The sequence below is a fragment of the Anolis sagrei genome, chromosome X (genome assembly GCF_037176765.1).
Source record: "Anolis sagrei isolate rAnoSag1 chromosome X, rAnoSag1.mat, whole genome shotgun sequence".
Taxonomy (NCBI): Eukaryota; Metazoa; Chordata; class Lepidosauria; order Squamata; family Dactyloidae; genus Anolis; species Anolis sagrei.
In genome coordinates, this window is record NC_090034.1 from 40732375 (window position 1) to 40748428 (window position 16054).

General features: G+C 40.5%; 1 protein-coding gene across 3 annotated transcripts in view; it reads left to right on the forward strand.

Moving 5' to 3' along the window:
- SCARB1 (scavenger receptor class B member 1) overlaps nt 1–11724 on the forward strand; it is a 53590-nt gene extending 41866 nt beyond the window's left edge. The window contains exons 11-14 of one of the 3 annotated variants that reach the window (XM_060785578.2): nt 2398–2544; nt 6087–6197; nt 6991–7120; nt 10338–10424. In XM_060785578.2, coding sequence (XP_060641561.2) covers nt 2398–2544; nt 6087–6197; nt 6991–7098 — 366 coding nt within the window. In that variant the 3' untranslated portion in view covers nt 7099–7120; nt 10338–10424. Of the gene's footprint in view, nt 1–2397; nt 2545–6086; nt 6198–6990; nt 7121–10337 lie in introns of all 3 variants that reach the window. The other 2 variants (XM_060785577.2, XM_060785579.2) reach the window with 2 other exon arrangements.
- Nucleotides 11725–16054: the final 4330 nt, after the last annotated feature.

A 16054-nucleotide genomic window follows, 5' to 3' on the forward strand; every position in this document is an offset into this window, starting at 1 on the left:
TGGGGTCCAGGTTCCCAACAAGATAGCCATCTCCCATACAATCCACCCTATACAGCTTCTGGAAGAGGCTTACTCCAACCAGCCAGAAAGCAACTGGCTACTATCACCCAGAGGGCCTTTTGTAAGCCGCCTCTAGACTATGGAATGGAATGCCGGAAGAGATTTGACAGCATAAGGTTTAAGAATTAAAGAATTAAAGACCCATCTCTTCTAGTAGGCTATGCATTTTAACTTGTTTTTTTAAACAAACGAATTACTTTAATGTGTGTTTTAATATTACTTCTTCATCGTGGTCTGTGTGAAATTGCACATACGGTATTTCCTGCACCTGTGCAGTAGAGGCAGAATCTTCTAGAAAGCTTTTAGATACATTTTGGCGGTAGCTCTGCCCACTCTCCCCATAGAGCATATAGCCAGTGGGAGGGGCGACTGCCTCAGTTCCTTTAGTCCACCACTTTTGCAGTAGCTAGGAAAACTTTGCTTGTTTTGGCTAGCTCTCTTTTATATTGCCTTTTTGACTACGGACTTATGTTTTATATACAGTATATACTCAAGTATAAGCCTAGCTTTTCGGCCCCTTTTTTAGGCTGAAAAAGTCCCCCTCAGCTTATACTCCAGTCAAGGTTATTTATTATTTTACTCTGCTGTTATTATTACTATTATTATTATTATTTTATTACATTTATTATTTGACTCCCTTTATTATTATTATTACTTTTATCATTTTACTCTGTTATTATTCCATATCCATTATTTTACTCTTTTATTATTATTTTCATTACATTTCTTATTTTACTCTCTTTATTATTAGGACCAGTTTAAGATGCTGGTCCTGACCTTTAAAACCTTATATGGCCAGGGTCCATTGTATCTTAGAGACCGTCTCTTCTTCTACCATCATCGGAGGTCGCCACGACCATCCCAACGCGATTTCCTCTGTATACCGGGTCCTAGGGAAGTGCACTTGGAAAGCACCAGACGCAGGGCCTTCTCTATTTCTGCCCCTGCCTTATGGAATTCCTTGCCTCCCTATTTGAGAGCCATGCGTGACTTAGGGCATTTTACCCTAGCACTTAAGACCTGGCTTTTTACTAGAGCATTTGACCTATGTTAATTTTAATATTTGTATGTATGTGTTTTATCCTGTATAATTTCTGCTATGTAAATTGCCTGGAGCATCTCGCATGGAGGGCGATTAATAAGTAATTAAAGATGATGATGATGATGATGATGATTGGTAAGCACATTTACATTGAAGAAGGTTAGAATAATGGTTTAATCAGAGTTGGGCAGTCTTATATTAAATTACAGTTTTATGTAAATATTCCAAAATATTTAACCTAGTAATACCTCAATTCATATAATTTATTGGTCTTTGAAATTTACCGGTAGCTGCTGCATTTCCCACCCTCGGCTATTTTAATGAGGGCGAGGGGGAAAAAACCAAGGGTAGGGGGCACAAAAGGGAAAAAGGGCAATTTTCTCTATACAAGTAAAGTAGGAGAACAATGAGATAATAGGAAAGTAGGAAACATATAGAGAACGAGAAAAGAAAAAAATATGAGAAAAAGCAAAAAAATATATACTACTCATAATACTAATTAAATTTTTTTAAAAAAATTAAAAAATCTGGTGACTTTTATCTAGTCCTTTGCAGCTTTACCTTTGTCTTTACCTAAGTATTTATTATTGAGAGTGGAATTTCGTAACATATCATTAAAATAAATCGGCTCTTCTTGTTTCTCCATTCCCTACTGATGTCTTTGAATAAGTCTGATTATATTCTCATTTTTTCATATTCTTCTATCTTGGACCAATCTGTGTATTTAATCAGATTCCCCAAGTTTTTCTTTAATAAAAAAGTTAATTTGTCCATGTCCCTGATCTCTCTCACTTTCTGAAACCACTCATCTGTCTCTGGTATTTCTTTTTGCTTCCAATGTCTTGCGTAGCAAATTCTGGTATGTAAACAAACATTTTCCCAGGTTTTTTTGTGATAAAATTAGGTGTCTTGTCTTATATTCGGGTTGGTTGATACTTGAGTATATAAGGTATATGTCTATATAATTCTTAAAAAATAAGAAAAATAAACTCATAACCAAGAAAAACCTGCAAACCTGATGTTGATGTAACACATTACAGATTAGAAGCCAGTTTAGGACTTGTGTGTATCTGCCCCATAGCCCCCAGCAAATGTGTCCATCTTTCTAGAGGTTGCTTCTGCTCAATGGCCCTTCTGTCTGGGCTGATGGGCATTGGAGTCCAGAATCAACTGCAGGGCCATAGGTTACCTACCAGTGCTGTGGAAAAAGCTGGCATTTGAGGCTTTGGTCAGTGTGTAGGCACAACCATTTTGTGAGTGTCTATGTTTGTAAAATATTTTTCTTTCTTGAACAGAGTGGAGAGATTGAAGGCGGTGTCTTACATGATTTCTACATCAGTTTGGTGCTTCTCCCTACTGTGCTGGGTTACGCACAGTACTGCCTGGTCGCTCTTGGAGGTGTTCTGCTTATAGTGGCAGCCTTCTTGGGTCTCAAGAGCAAGGTAGGGCTTAAATCATCTGGAGATCCTGAAAGTAGGTGGTCCTTAAATTCTGTGATTGGCCTACCTTCTGATTTTTTCCATTGAAATGGCAAATTCCTGTTTCATTTCTGTGACGTTCTTGATTTCCTTTCAAATCATCCTGTCCAATGTAATTTTGAAATTTGCATCTGAGTTACATGACCCCCAAAACAGTGGTGCAACTCTTGTTGGTCTGCCCTGATTGAGATGGCAAGGTTTAATCACTTCCCTGGTATGATCTGGGGGGCTACAAAATCAGTTTTCCCCACCCTTTGTTTGCAGAATAAAGTGAATATATTCAATGGCTGAATTCAACAGCCACATGTTGATGAGGCCCTCTTTGAATCATCATTTTCTGACTGCTAGAATAAAAAATCTTTACCAAGTAGATTTGAAATTGGAGTTGCCCTAGTTAGAAACAAAATAATCCCTTCAGTCAGTCTTCTTTTGTAAAGGGGCATAGTGTACTGGCATGCATCCATTCTGTGCTGCTTTGCATAACTGACTTAAGGCAGTTAAATGACAAATCCCTTTGTTGCAAAGTTAAGGATGGGCCAACCTGTCACAAGAAACGGTCTTAAGCAACCTGTTGTGGTAGAGCTGCTAAAACCAATTAAAGGCATAGCATCAGGTCTCCTGATAAGGTATATCTCTGTCAACGAGCCACTATGGTGCACACGCCTTGTTCAGTGAAACGTAATTTTTTAGACTGTTGCAAGGGTAAGATATCCAGGCAGTACTCAACAGAAAGGATTGCTCTTTTGGGGAGGGGACGAAGTCAAATGAAAAGATATTGAAAATTGAGAGCATGATCCTTCCCAGGTAAACATCAGAGATGTTTCTGGCATTTAGTTGTGGCCATCAAAAGAACCTTCAAGATCTTCATATCACTGCAGGAAACAACCACTGCATGTTCTTATCCCATGGAAGGATACTAACAAAATGTCTTTAAGACAAACTAACAGAAGCCAAAGGGATTGCTTGGGAGAGCTAAAAAAATAAATGCCTTTTACCTCTATGTGCCAGCCATTGGTGCAGAATTTGTGTGGGTTTGCTTTGCCCTTTAAGTTCAGAGTATTCCAAGACCTCATAGTTTGATGCATTTTGCTAGGAGGTTTTGCAAGTTGCTTACTTGACCATTTTTTATGTGCAACCAGACAGGGAGAAAAGTCAGGTGCACCAATAGGTGCACCAATCCCATTTGAAAGGTGCTTATATATGTGCATTTGTGAAGGTGATGGGCAGTCATCACCTATTTATATTTAAAAATAGTATTTTGATATACAGCTAATCACATTTATAAAATCAAGTACACTGGATATTCCTCATATCAATACTAACACTATTAACGAAGTGGGATTGGGAAATCTATGCACAATCCAAATTGTCCTATCCATGCCAATAACTCCAAAAATTTTGTTTTTCTGATTGGCAAAAACAAATTTATTATCGTACCTGAAAGATTATTGAAACAGAATTAAGGTAGAGATGGATTTACTTCATCTCCTGTATCTAATCGACTGTTATCCACAAGAGCTACTATACCACCCCAATTTTATGTTTCCATTTGAAAAGAAATTCAATTGACTTAGACTGTCTCTCAGGTAAGTAACTAGTCTGCAGCCTAAAGCTGTTAGCTTATTGCAACAAAGACCACAGAGCTCTGTTGAAATTTAAAGATTAAGACTGTTTTCCATATAATGACATTGCTTCTTGTTAGATTACAAAACAGGATGCATCTCCTACATCAGTCTTCCATTACATACTTGATACATGTTATCCAGTATTAGCCATCAGTTCTTTTGCTTCTCTACATATTCACACCATATTTTCTTGCCTAACAAATTTTTCTTAGGTCACTTGATACTACCTGAGATGTAAGATAGATATTGAGAGTTTTTGAGTTCTTAAACAGTGGTTGTTTTCTGGGGTGCTTGAAATTCCTCAAACATTCTTATCCCAGATAGTGTGTATACAGGCTAAAAACAAGACAATCCCTGCATGAAGGGTTATAATGTGGCATGGGGGGAAAAAGAGAAGAAGAAAAAGCTAACGAACTCGGGTATAATTTCGTTAGCTGGGAACATTTTTTTGGCTGGAGGACAGGATATAAATGTTCCAGATAAATAATCTTCTATAACTCTTAAAATAATGGTAATTCTAAAGAATGGAGAATGTTCAGGGAGGAAAGGAACCAAGTGACAGATGGTCAAAGGAACCATGCTGTTCCTCTCTATCCCCTGTACCCATAATTAGTGAGGAAGAGTCCAGTTTTTATATTTTACAGTGCCACAGCTCAAGCACAATGTAGACGTCTTGTGTATGGCACCAGCACGGTTAACAGTATTACACACGTTTATGCTTTGTTGTTCATTCGTTCAGTCGTCTCCGACTCTTCGTGACCTCATGGACCATGGACGTTTATGCTTATAGGTACATAATACTGATATTTTCACCAACCTCTTTTTACCTGTATTTGTGGAAACGTCACATTTCAAATTCCGTGGAATGTATTCCTCAGACCTTCCTTAAAGTGTCTTTTATATCTGTTCTCACTGGTTGTCACTTTCCTCTCTGACTGTAAGAGGTGTCTCCAGTGTGTGCTTCCCTTTCTCTTGGATGTTTGGAATACACTGCTCCATGCACATGTACATCCACAAAGTTGTAGTTGACTAAAAGGCAGATATCTAAATGTGAGCCAAAGTATACGACTTTATTTATGGAATTAGTCCTTGCATGAATTCCATACCTCCCCTTTAGTGAACCGCAGGTTACTAGAGACTGATCTGGATTAGGACAATAATGGGGACAAAGGATTAAAAACAACATCTTCATGATGGAAGGATACACATTCCATCAGTGGCTCCTTGCAGTTTTGAAAAGTCATATACCAGCTACTTGTGAGAGTTTTATCTCATTTTACTCCGTTTAAGAAGGCTGAACTTGCAAACCAGATTCTCCTTTTGATGTCTAGCAAAAGTCATTTTTTAAAAATGAAAAGTGGTTGGGCAGCACTTATATCCAAATGTAGCACCTTCTCTTGACTTCTTCTAAAGTGGATAAATACCGTACTTCTTCGATTGTGAGATGCCATTGATTATAAGATGCACACTAATTTCAGTACCACCACCACCACCAAAAATACATAAGATACATCTGCGATGCTAAGGTGCACCCCATCTTTAGAGATGTTTATCTAGGGGGGATGGGTGTTTCTTAGAAATACAGTAATAAAAATAGTAATAATAATGAAATTCATCGTTATTTCTAAAACCTATTGTGTAAAAAAATCCTTGCAGTTGAATGGACAGTTATCCATAACTCTTACCCTGGATTATCAAATCACAGTATATAGATTATCAAAATGACAATATATAGATAATCAAAATGACAATGTATAGATCATCAAAATGACAATGTATGGATATAGAATATATCTTTAAAAACCTACATACAATGAACCGCTAATCTTCCTCAAGCCAGTTTTGAATGGTGTTCGCATGAAACCTTCATTTTCTCAACAGACCATGACTGTTTTACGGCAGAAGGAGGGGTCCATTGTGATTGGGACCCTGTCTGCCCCAAAGTTTTATAAACCTGGATCCCGCACTGGCTACAGTTATCAGGGCCCACAGGTAAGAGACCCCTAAATGGGTCGCCTTAACCTGGAAGAAGCCGGGCATGCAAATGGAGAACTGAGTTCTCTCACTGCTTCTTGCCTCCTTGGGCACACCATGCAAAGTTTAAAAGTTGGAGCACTGACCTCTTTGCCTGGACCCCAAGACCGGCAAATGTCCGTGCAAACATCTCTCTTTCTGTCTTGTCTGCCTTCCTTCCTTCCTTCCTTCCTTCCTTCCTTCCTTCCTTCCTTCCTTCCCTCTTGTCCCCCGTCCCCTTCACTCCCTCAATCTTAATCTTTTCTTCTTGGGCTTGGGGTCTATAAATTAACCAACTTCACATGTTTATTGTGAGAGTAAACAGACTATAAAGCAATTTGTGAGTTACAAACAAACATATATATTTATCCATATATAGCACGGGTCACAGAAGACTCCTGTTTATTTTGGCTCCTATTTATTCCCAAAGACAGAAGAAAAGGAAAAAATTGTTTAAGCATTGCTTTTAAAAAACAAAGCAAGCACAAATGTGAACAAACCATTTCAAATGTGGCTTGACAACCAATCTTTTGCATCCTTCTGATTTTTTTTTTTAAAAATCTAATAGAATTAGGATGTAAATGATCTTATTTCTAGAAAACCAACCCTTTAATAAAGTAGGTTATGTAAATTAGCTCCCGTGATTCCCTGATCCCTTCTTAACACAAATTAAATGTGCAAATAATGCACCCTCTATTTACCTTTCAATAAACAAAAAAACTCTCCTAGACGTATAGCATCAACTGTTTAAACCAGATTGATTATTTTCTAGGGAAAGTGCTTTTTATTTTGGAGTAGTAATAAGGGTTCAGAATCTAAAGGGGCCACCCAGGCCTCCAAAGAGAAAAACGGCTCCGCGTGGAAGGAAGACAGATTCTAGGTGGATGCCTGGAAAATGAAAGGTAATGTCAACTATCATTAAAAACAACAACCCCAAATTAGCTTGAATCTGTTTTAAACTTCATAGATTTTAAATAGTTGCTTGAATGGCTTGGTGCTTAATTTTGATGAGCAGGCTGGCAGCTGTCTTGGATCCTACCCAGCAACCGACAATGCATCCCTGGCTTCCTTCTCCCCAACTTGAGAACTTTTCTGCTACACTGCTTAATATGCTGTTGCTCCGCCTTTCTCTTAAAGCAGCAATAACATCCAAAGATGTTCTAAATTTGTCCTGAATTTGGGATCCTGTTTCTTTTGGTAGAAGCCACGCACAGAGGGTTTATTTTCTGTCTCATACAGAATTCCTGTGCAGTCCAGCATTGTTTCAACAGGCAGCTGGGAAATGGGTTGAAGAAGGCTTTCACAATAATTGTATGTCTCCATAATCTGGAATGTACAGGCATTTTGCAAATTCCCCACTTTTAATGTTCCGTATCTTGTGACAGTGAATTGCTAAGTAAACGTATGTCTTCTGCAAAGAAGTATCTGCTGTTTTCTGTTTTGGATCTATTGCCAGTTGGCTTCACTGGGTAATTCATTGTTATTAAGGAAAAATAAGATAACAAAATGAACACATTGTTTTATGCCAAACAGTAAGGAAATAATGATGACGACGACGACGATGATGATGATATTGTCATGTCAGGAGCGACTTGAGAAACTGCAAGTCGCTTCTGGTGTGAGAGAATTGGCCGTCTGCAAGGATGTTGCCCAGGGGCGCCCAGATGTTTTAATGTTTTATCATCCTTGTGGGAGGCTTCTCTTATGTCCCCACATGGGGAGCTGGAGCTGACAGAAGGAGCTCATCCATGCTCTCCCTGGATTCGAACCCCCGACCTGTCGGTTTTCAGTCCTGCCGGCACAAGAGTTTAACCCTTCACCACCAGGGTGATGATGATGATGATTTTATTTCTAATCCAGTTCCCCTCGTAACGGGTTACAGAATAATTAAACATATAAATATTACACCTGCTACTAAGGAGGCTGTTAAGGTCCTGAACTGGTGCTTGGCTGCTGTGACGGTCTGGATGAGGGCTAACAAATTGAAATTGAATCCAGACAAGACAGAGGTACTCCTGGTCAGTCGCAAGGCCGAACAGGGTATAGGGTTACAGCCTGTGCTAGATGGGGTCACATTCCCCCTGAAGACACAGGTTCGCAGCTTGGGTGTGATCCTGGATTCATCGCTGAGCCTGGAACCCCAGATTTCATCGGTGACCGGGAGAGCATTTGCACAATTAAAACTTGTGCGACAGCTGCATCCGTGCCTTGGGAAGTCTGACTTGGCCACGATAGTCCATGCTCTGGTTACATCCCTTATAGACTACTGCAACGCTCTCTATGTGGGGTTGCCTTTGAAGACTGTCCGGAAGCTCCAGATGTTCCAGCGAGCGGCAGCCATGTTGCTAACAGGAGAGGCACACAGGGAGCATACAACTCCTCTGTTGCGCCAGCTCCACTGGCAGCCAGTCTGCTACTGGGCACAATTCAAAGTGCTGGCTTTAGCCTATAAAGCCCTAAATGGTTCTGGCCCAACTTACCTGTCTGAACGCATCTCCCCTTAAGAATCCTCCAGGACTTTAAGATCGTCTGGAGAGGCCCTGCTCTTGATCCCGTCTTCATCACAAGTACGGTTGGCGGGGATGAGAGACAGGGCCTTCTCAGTGGTGGCTCCTCGGCTATTAGTGGTGGCCCCAGGGACATTAGATCAGCCCCTTCCCTTTTAACATTTCAAAAGCAGGTCAAGACGTGGCTCTTTGAGCAAGCGTTATCAGGCACAATATAACAGACATGGAGAAAAACGGAACGATTCGACAATGTTATTGGATAAAGCTTTTAACTAGGAGACTCAAATTTATATATGTTTTTATTGATATTGATTATTTTACTTGGTTTTATATTTAAACTGATAGTTTTTAAATTGTATTTTATGTCTTTGATATTGACTAAACAGCTCTGAGTCGCCTGTGGGCTGAGAGGGGCGGTATATAAATGTAGTAAATAAATAAATAAATAAATTGTAAAAAATACCACAAATACACACATTAAAATGTATTTCTATGATAGCTTTAGATAGATATCCATGTAGCTTGAATATTTTTACATAGTTAAGAACCGGACTCACTAAGAGAACTATCTTCTTCTTTTGGCCTAGTCAGTTTCTTGTTCTAAAGTGTGACCTTCTGTGGCAGGAGTTGGTATTTACCATACCAAAGTGAAGTTAAGCCATCTTAATCTGTGTCGTAAAATTTAAATCAGACATGGACAACTGTGGAGAAGCAGGGCATGGGCTACAATGGCATGATTGGAAGTAATATTGCATCGCTTCCCGTTTCAGAATGCAACGGAAACAACCATTGGGGTTGAAGGCCGACTGCCTGATTTTTTTGTGACAGAATTGTTGCTCTTTTTCACTGTTTGGCTAATCTGAGATCAGAAGACTTTGGAGTACAAGTCAGCACTTTGGGGGCTACACTTTTCCCATCCTTGATGCTAGTGCTGAGTTCAAACATATTTCTAAAGTATAGTGTGGCCAACTGTCCTTGGTTTCTACTCTTCCAGTGAAAAAGAGACCAGACATTTTCAACTTCATGTCAAATTAATTCCAGTTCAATATTCTGTTTGAATCTTGGGAAACAATGGTTAATTTTAACCGTGGTTTGCTCCAGGTGTGGGCAAAATACTCTATTCCAGATATTATTTCATCACCAGCCCTTTCATCAGTCCTATCCAGCACATCTAATGGCAAAGTGTATTGGGAGTTACATTTCAACTTTTCCTAGTGGGCTTCACTTTGCCCACCCCTCTTTTCCAAAATGAGAAACAGTCTGATTGTGGCTTGTGAAGTTAACATATTTTGATTAAACCACAAGGAGTAGTGAATAGGAGGCTCATGCACATAATGCTGAGCTATAACTGTATTATGCTCAAATTAGACTAGATGTCATGATGTGCATTCAGATTAAATGCTTGCCATGCAAAAATGGTCATAGTACATAATTTAATGTATATCTGGATTCCAATATTCCTTACTATTGGGCAGTCCAGGGAGAGTTTGCTCACTCCTGAATTGAGGAGCTTCATCATACCAGAATTTGCTATCAGGAACACTTGAGCTCACAACGACTCTCCTTCAATAGCCCCAGTTCTAACTATACCTTTTGGCTTTCTTTTCTCCAGAGAGATGCTCAAAAGACGACTCCTCAAATGCCAAACTCATGGAATGACCCATTTCAGCCTTCAGACACAGCCCCTCTTCTGCAAGAGACCTCTAGCACGATACACCACGCTGCCCTTTCTGCCACCTGAGCAGCCTTTCTTCCTCTTCGCAGGAGATCACTGAGAGTTTAAACCCATGTATATGCCACAGGGTGGGTGGAAGAGAATACACCCAAGCACCTGAATGCTGCAATGGTTGCACTGAAGTGGATCCTCTTCTAAGAAACCGAACTCAGAGGTGAACTACAGGATATCTACCTGTGCAAACAGGAGGACGAGGTTCACTGCCACGATCTCTGTTAATGAATAAATAGAAGGAGTACATGGAGGGCAGGATGTCTCCACTGCTGCAATTCTACCTGTAGATGGGAGCAATTGTTGAACATTATTCCTTTCTTATATTTGCAATGGTTTTCTTATCTGCCTTGAAAGCTGATCATTTTAATGACCCATATTGATATAACCTGGATCCCCAATGCAGTTTATGAGGTGCTAACTGTTGGCATTGGCCTAAGTGGCCTAATTAGTAGGTTACAAAAGTGTGTTAGATCTAAAGTGGCCAAAGTGCTTGACATTTGTGCCCCCTGTAAATTATTCTCCTCCTTCTCCCCCCCCCCCCCCAAATGCTTTTTTCCCCAGAAATGTTTTCCTATATGTGCTAGACCTCTATTGCCTTTCCCTATCCCAACATCATTGGAAACACTCCTGGGAAATTAAACTGATGTGGACGAAGTGAGAAATAAAACAGCATCCATCAAACTTATTTTGGTAGCTGCAAGAATCCTAGAATTTTTGATCTGGTCCCTGGCATTACCCTTTGATCATGCATTCCACTCCAAAAGCCATTGTTCTATTTATTTCTACGTGCCAGTGAAGTACTGCCATTTGGCGTGTTTTTAAAAACCAGACTGGAACCGTGGTGCTTATGTGCATGCACACTTTTTTGTAGGGTTACCTGGAAGAGACGAGGTACTTGGTGCTTCTCCAAATCGGAAGATTCTTTTGGTACTTGGTGCTACAATTTGGATGATGAGGTAGACAAAACAGGTAGAAGGAAAATCCCACCTTGCTGGGGGGGAGGGGCACAATATGCTTGGCTGTGTTTTTCTTGTTTAGCTGAAGGCACCTCCTTCAAACTTGTAAGAAACCTTCTGTTCCTAGTTCTCTCTGGTGTCTCCACTTTCCACTTGATAACAGTGCTGGTACCAGAAAGGGGCCATCGTTTGAACTGGCTGCCAGAATTCCACACCATTCCTTCTTCTACTCTGAATTGTCTGATGAAAGTTCTAATCGTGTTTTGCACAAAAAACAACACCCAGAATTAAAATATTTGAAATCTTTTGAAGAAGGCTCCTTAGTGTGTCATTGCAAAGGACATGGGGCAGCGTTTTGGTGCTGGGCTGTTAAAATGAGTGAGAAATCTATGGTAAGATGTTATGATACCAACCAAACATGGTTCCATTTGATGTCACATTAAGCTGGGAATCCAAGGTGATGCAGAACTGTGGTCCATTTGGTCCTCCTTCTTTGTTTCATCTCCCAATTCCATATCCTCAAAGCAATTCCTATAAGGCAGAGCTTTCCAAACTGTATGTCACAACACATTAATGTGTCAGCTAAAGTGTGTAGGTGTGTTGCATGAACATAAATGACAAAAATCTTGGAAATATGTTATTATCTTACAAATCGTATATCTTTAAAATAGAAATGAAAGGTTCCCATTAGGTATGTTGTGTCCCCATACATTTCCTTATTATAATTTATGTCTGTGTTAGTATCTCTTACAAGGGGTTGGTTTAACCTCCGGTGTGCCAGTAAAACTAAATTACTGTGTTGCAAAATGATGACTGGGAAGTGTTTCACCAACATGAAATGTTGGGAAAGCTCTTCTATAAGGTACATAAGGTAAGTAATAGTAATGGCACATAATGTGAGCATTATGGCTGAGTGGAGGATCAATTCTGTGTCTTTCCAATCCTAATCCTATTGATCCAAGCAGTAGGATATGGGATCAGCTTGGCGCTAACAGCAGTTCTAATTAGAACAGCAAAGGTGGTGTTCTGTGTCATTAAGCAGCTGGCAAAAGATGGGCCCTCAGCAGAATGGGTTTGTCATTCACTACTTTGGCCAGAGCACTCAATAGGCGGCTATCGCCTCAGTGATAACTGCTGTCTTGCTGTTTTAATTTTCTTTGCACGTGTTCTAGCTTCAGACTGGATATGAACACTAATGTAGATTAGGAGGTGCATCTACATTATAGAATTAATAGCATTGAGCATGGCAGCTAAAGCCATGTCAAGCTGCATTAATTCTGTGGTGTGGGTGCACCCTTGGACTCGGTCTAGAGTAGAGTGCGTGAGCAACACTGAAAAGTTTAAAGGAGAGAACATTGGAGTAGCAATACAAGGGGTTTACCACTTGGTGGAGATGTTACAACATAGTAACTTGGCCTTTTCACTTGACAGACCAAAATAAAATGTTGCCTTTGAGCTCAACAGGGCCTGATCCATTGTTCCCCTTTTTCTGTTGATAAACTTGTTTGTAGATTACTGCTCAGACAGGAAGCAGAAAGAATGGATTAATTAGGCAGCGGATTGCCAGGTCAGGGAAGGCTTCACTTCTCCTTGGATGAGAAGGTATTTGGGCTTCATCCAAGGATCTGTTCTTTCCGGAAATCAATGGGATGTAATCACAGCAAAATGAATAAACCTCATTCTAGCACTGGATTTAACCCATTGTGACAAACCATTTGCTGAAGCGTGATGTTCTTTTGTAAACTATTGAGCATGGTATACCCTCCAACTGTTGCATTTTGTCAGAGATGGTATCTATTCTCTGTTGTCACACTTTTATAGCTGCTTTTAAAATTTCACAATTTATTTCTCCTCCCAACCTTCTAGAAAAACAGGATTCTGCCTGGTGTAGAAAAAGCAGGTCTCTCCAACCCCAGTGAAGAGAGATCTCTGCTTTCCCCTTCTCTTCCTTCCTTCCTTCCCTGCTACATTACTAGCATTATGATTTAGAGATAACGTAAATGGTATAAAATGGTGTCCTGGGATTATGGCCTCCTGCTGCTATCCAAATGTCAAGGTGACATCAATGAGGCAATCAAGGCAGGTATTGGCTTCCCCCAGGAAGAGGTCTTTTAGTTCCCTGTTTGCAGCTTCACCATTGGATCTCTCCTCACCTGCCTGGTTGATCGGTTTACCAACGGTGTTGTTTTGAGCAGAGGGGGTGATGGGTGTTGCTGCTGAGTGATGGTATCCCTATCCTGCTCTTGACCTGGCACATGGCACAGTGTATGAGGGATCGTGATGCAAACCTCCTCCATGGACCTTAAAGGAGAGGTGACTTGAAAGACGGCACCACAGAGATCAGCCGTAGTACTTTTCTTCCTCCCCATTTTTGGTCAAAAGAGAAAGCATTGCATGGAGATAATTTTTTAAAAAACTTGCTTTGCACTGCTATGATACTCCCTGGTCCCTATAAAAGATCCTGCTTCAGGGTTGCTTGCTGGTATGGGCAATGACAGACTCCTCCAGTGAAGGATGCCCTGCATTTCTATGGATAAGCTAAAATAACATTTTAATGCCTGATTATTCACACTTTGTAACATCTCTGGAAAAAAGCAAGTTTTGGAAGGGAACATTTGGGTCTTAATGGTAGGGATGGCTAGAATATATGGTAAATCTTTGGGATGAGCAGATTCATAAATACACAAAGTTCTCTACCTGTCGACACGAGTACAGTGATACTATAATGCATGGAAACATTACTAATTTCAACAGTTTTCCAAATCTCCCACAGTTTGAGGCTGGTTTATGAATTCTGGAATTTGTCACCCCTAAAATGACTATTCCTAACTCTGCAAACCTCCTAAATTAGTTTACTGTATTTTCTTCCTAATTTGCTTGTTCCAATATCCTCTAACACATCCATTGGTACATTTGGGTTATCAGGTTCCTTATAACTTCATACAATTGGGGAGAAATTTCTCCGCAAATTCCAAAGAATGTTTTCCCCCTGTTGCTAAATTTCCCAAATATTTTTAAACCTCATCTAATTTTCCATATGCTAGTCTGACTGACACAGTGGGTTAAACTGCTGAGCTGCTGAACTTGCTAATGAAAGGTCGCAGGTTCAAATCAGGGGAGCGGGGTGAGTTCCTGCTGTTAGCCCCAGCTTCTGCCAACCTAGCAGTTCGAAAACATGCAAATGTGAGTAGATCAATAGGCACTGCTTCTATGGGAAGGTAATGGTGCTCCATGCAGTCATGACAGCCACATGACCTTGAAGGTGTCTACAGACAATGCCGGCTCTTTGGCTTATAAATGGAGATGGGCACCAACCCCCAGAGTTGGACACGACTGGATTTAATGTTGGGAAAATCTTTACCTATCTAATCCAACTAAAAATAAAATAAAACGTGGCCTAAATGATGGGACAGTTCAGTGGATTTGCCACTGGCCAATAGATCATGCTCAAAGAGTGCTTGCCAATGGCTGGTTCCTTGACATCTTGGAAAGAAGGGATAAGCGGGTGCTGCAAGGTTTTCTCCAGGCTACATGGTATTGAGGCCTTTATAAATGACTTGGATAAAGGAACAGAGAAGGATGACCATCAGATTTACAGGTGGCACCAAATTGGAAGCGGGGGGAATACATAATGCCTCCCAAGACATTTGGACTCACCAGAGATCAAGGTTGGGTTCTAGACTAATGCGGAGTCACCAACTTCATTGAGGAGCATATCCGATCCTCTCTTAATTTTTCTTTTATGTGGGTTCCTTACTCTTTTGCACAGTGTTGGATATTGAAAAATCCTGTTGAATGCCCAGAGGTACATTTTCCCCTAGGCAAAAGCCAAGTCATTTAGAGAAACATTCAGTGTACAGTGGCAAAAAAAGGATGAATAGCTTTTGAAAAGAGTTTTAATGGCTACAGAAATATAGATTTCTAAAAATGATTTGTTCATGTTGAGCTGGGAAATCAATCCGCTTACAAAACAGCAAGTTGAACTAGAACTCATATGGAAGTCTGCAGATGCCAGTCCCAAAGAGCTTGTGCTTGCTTGCCATCTAGTGGTCCAAAGGTGGCACAACACTGGTTGCACCCAAGGAAGTAGACTTAAGGCTTTGTCAGATACATGAATAATAGAATGGCTAAGTAAACTGCCTTTGGGTGGTGCTCATTCTCTGTTAGTTCTCTTTGCCTTAGGGGAACTTCCGATGAGTTACTAGAAAAAGCCAAGATTTCACATTTTACCAAAGCTGGGAAAAGAAATCAAGTGACTGTGTTTGTATATGTAGTGAGAGCGAGAGTGTATGTGTGTGAGGAGTTGGATAGAATCCCTTTTCCATGATGGATTACTGCCTGTTATTCTCTGTCTGGCTAAATGAGATCTTTTTTGATTTGCCATTTTGGAAGGAGCCACCCACTTGAAACGAAGTGACTCGATGAATTTATCCTCTCAACAGAGAGAGCCCCCTTCCACCGCCTCTTTGCAACCTGGTGCTGCACCATGTTATGGGCTTAATTTGTTAAATGCTGACACGTGGTATTTCCCAGTGTGCTTTCTAGGAGCAAAGGGCAATCTGTCTGTTGGGAACCTCTCATTTGTCTTTGTCAAGGTGGCATCCTACTGTCAGCGCTCACCTCTCTTTCTGAAATGCCTTTTGA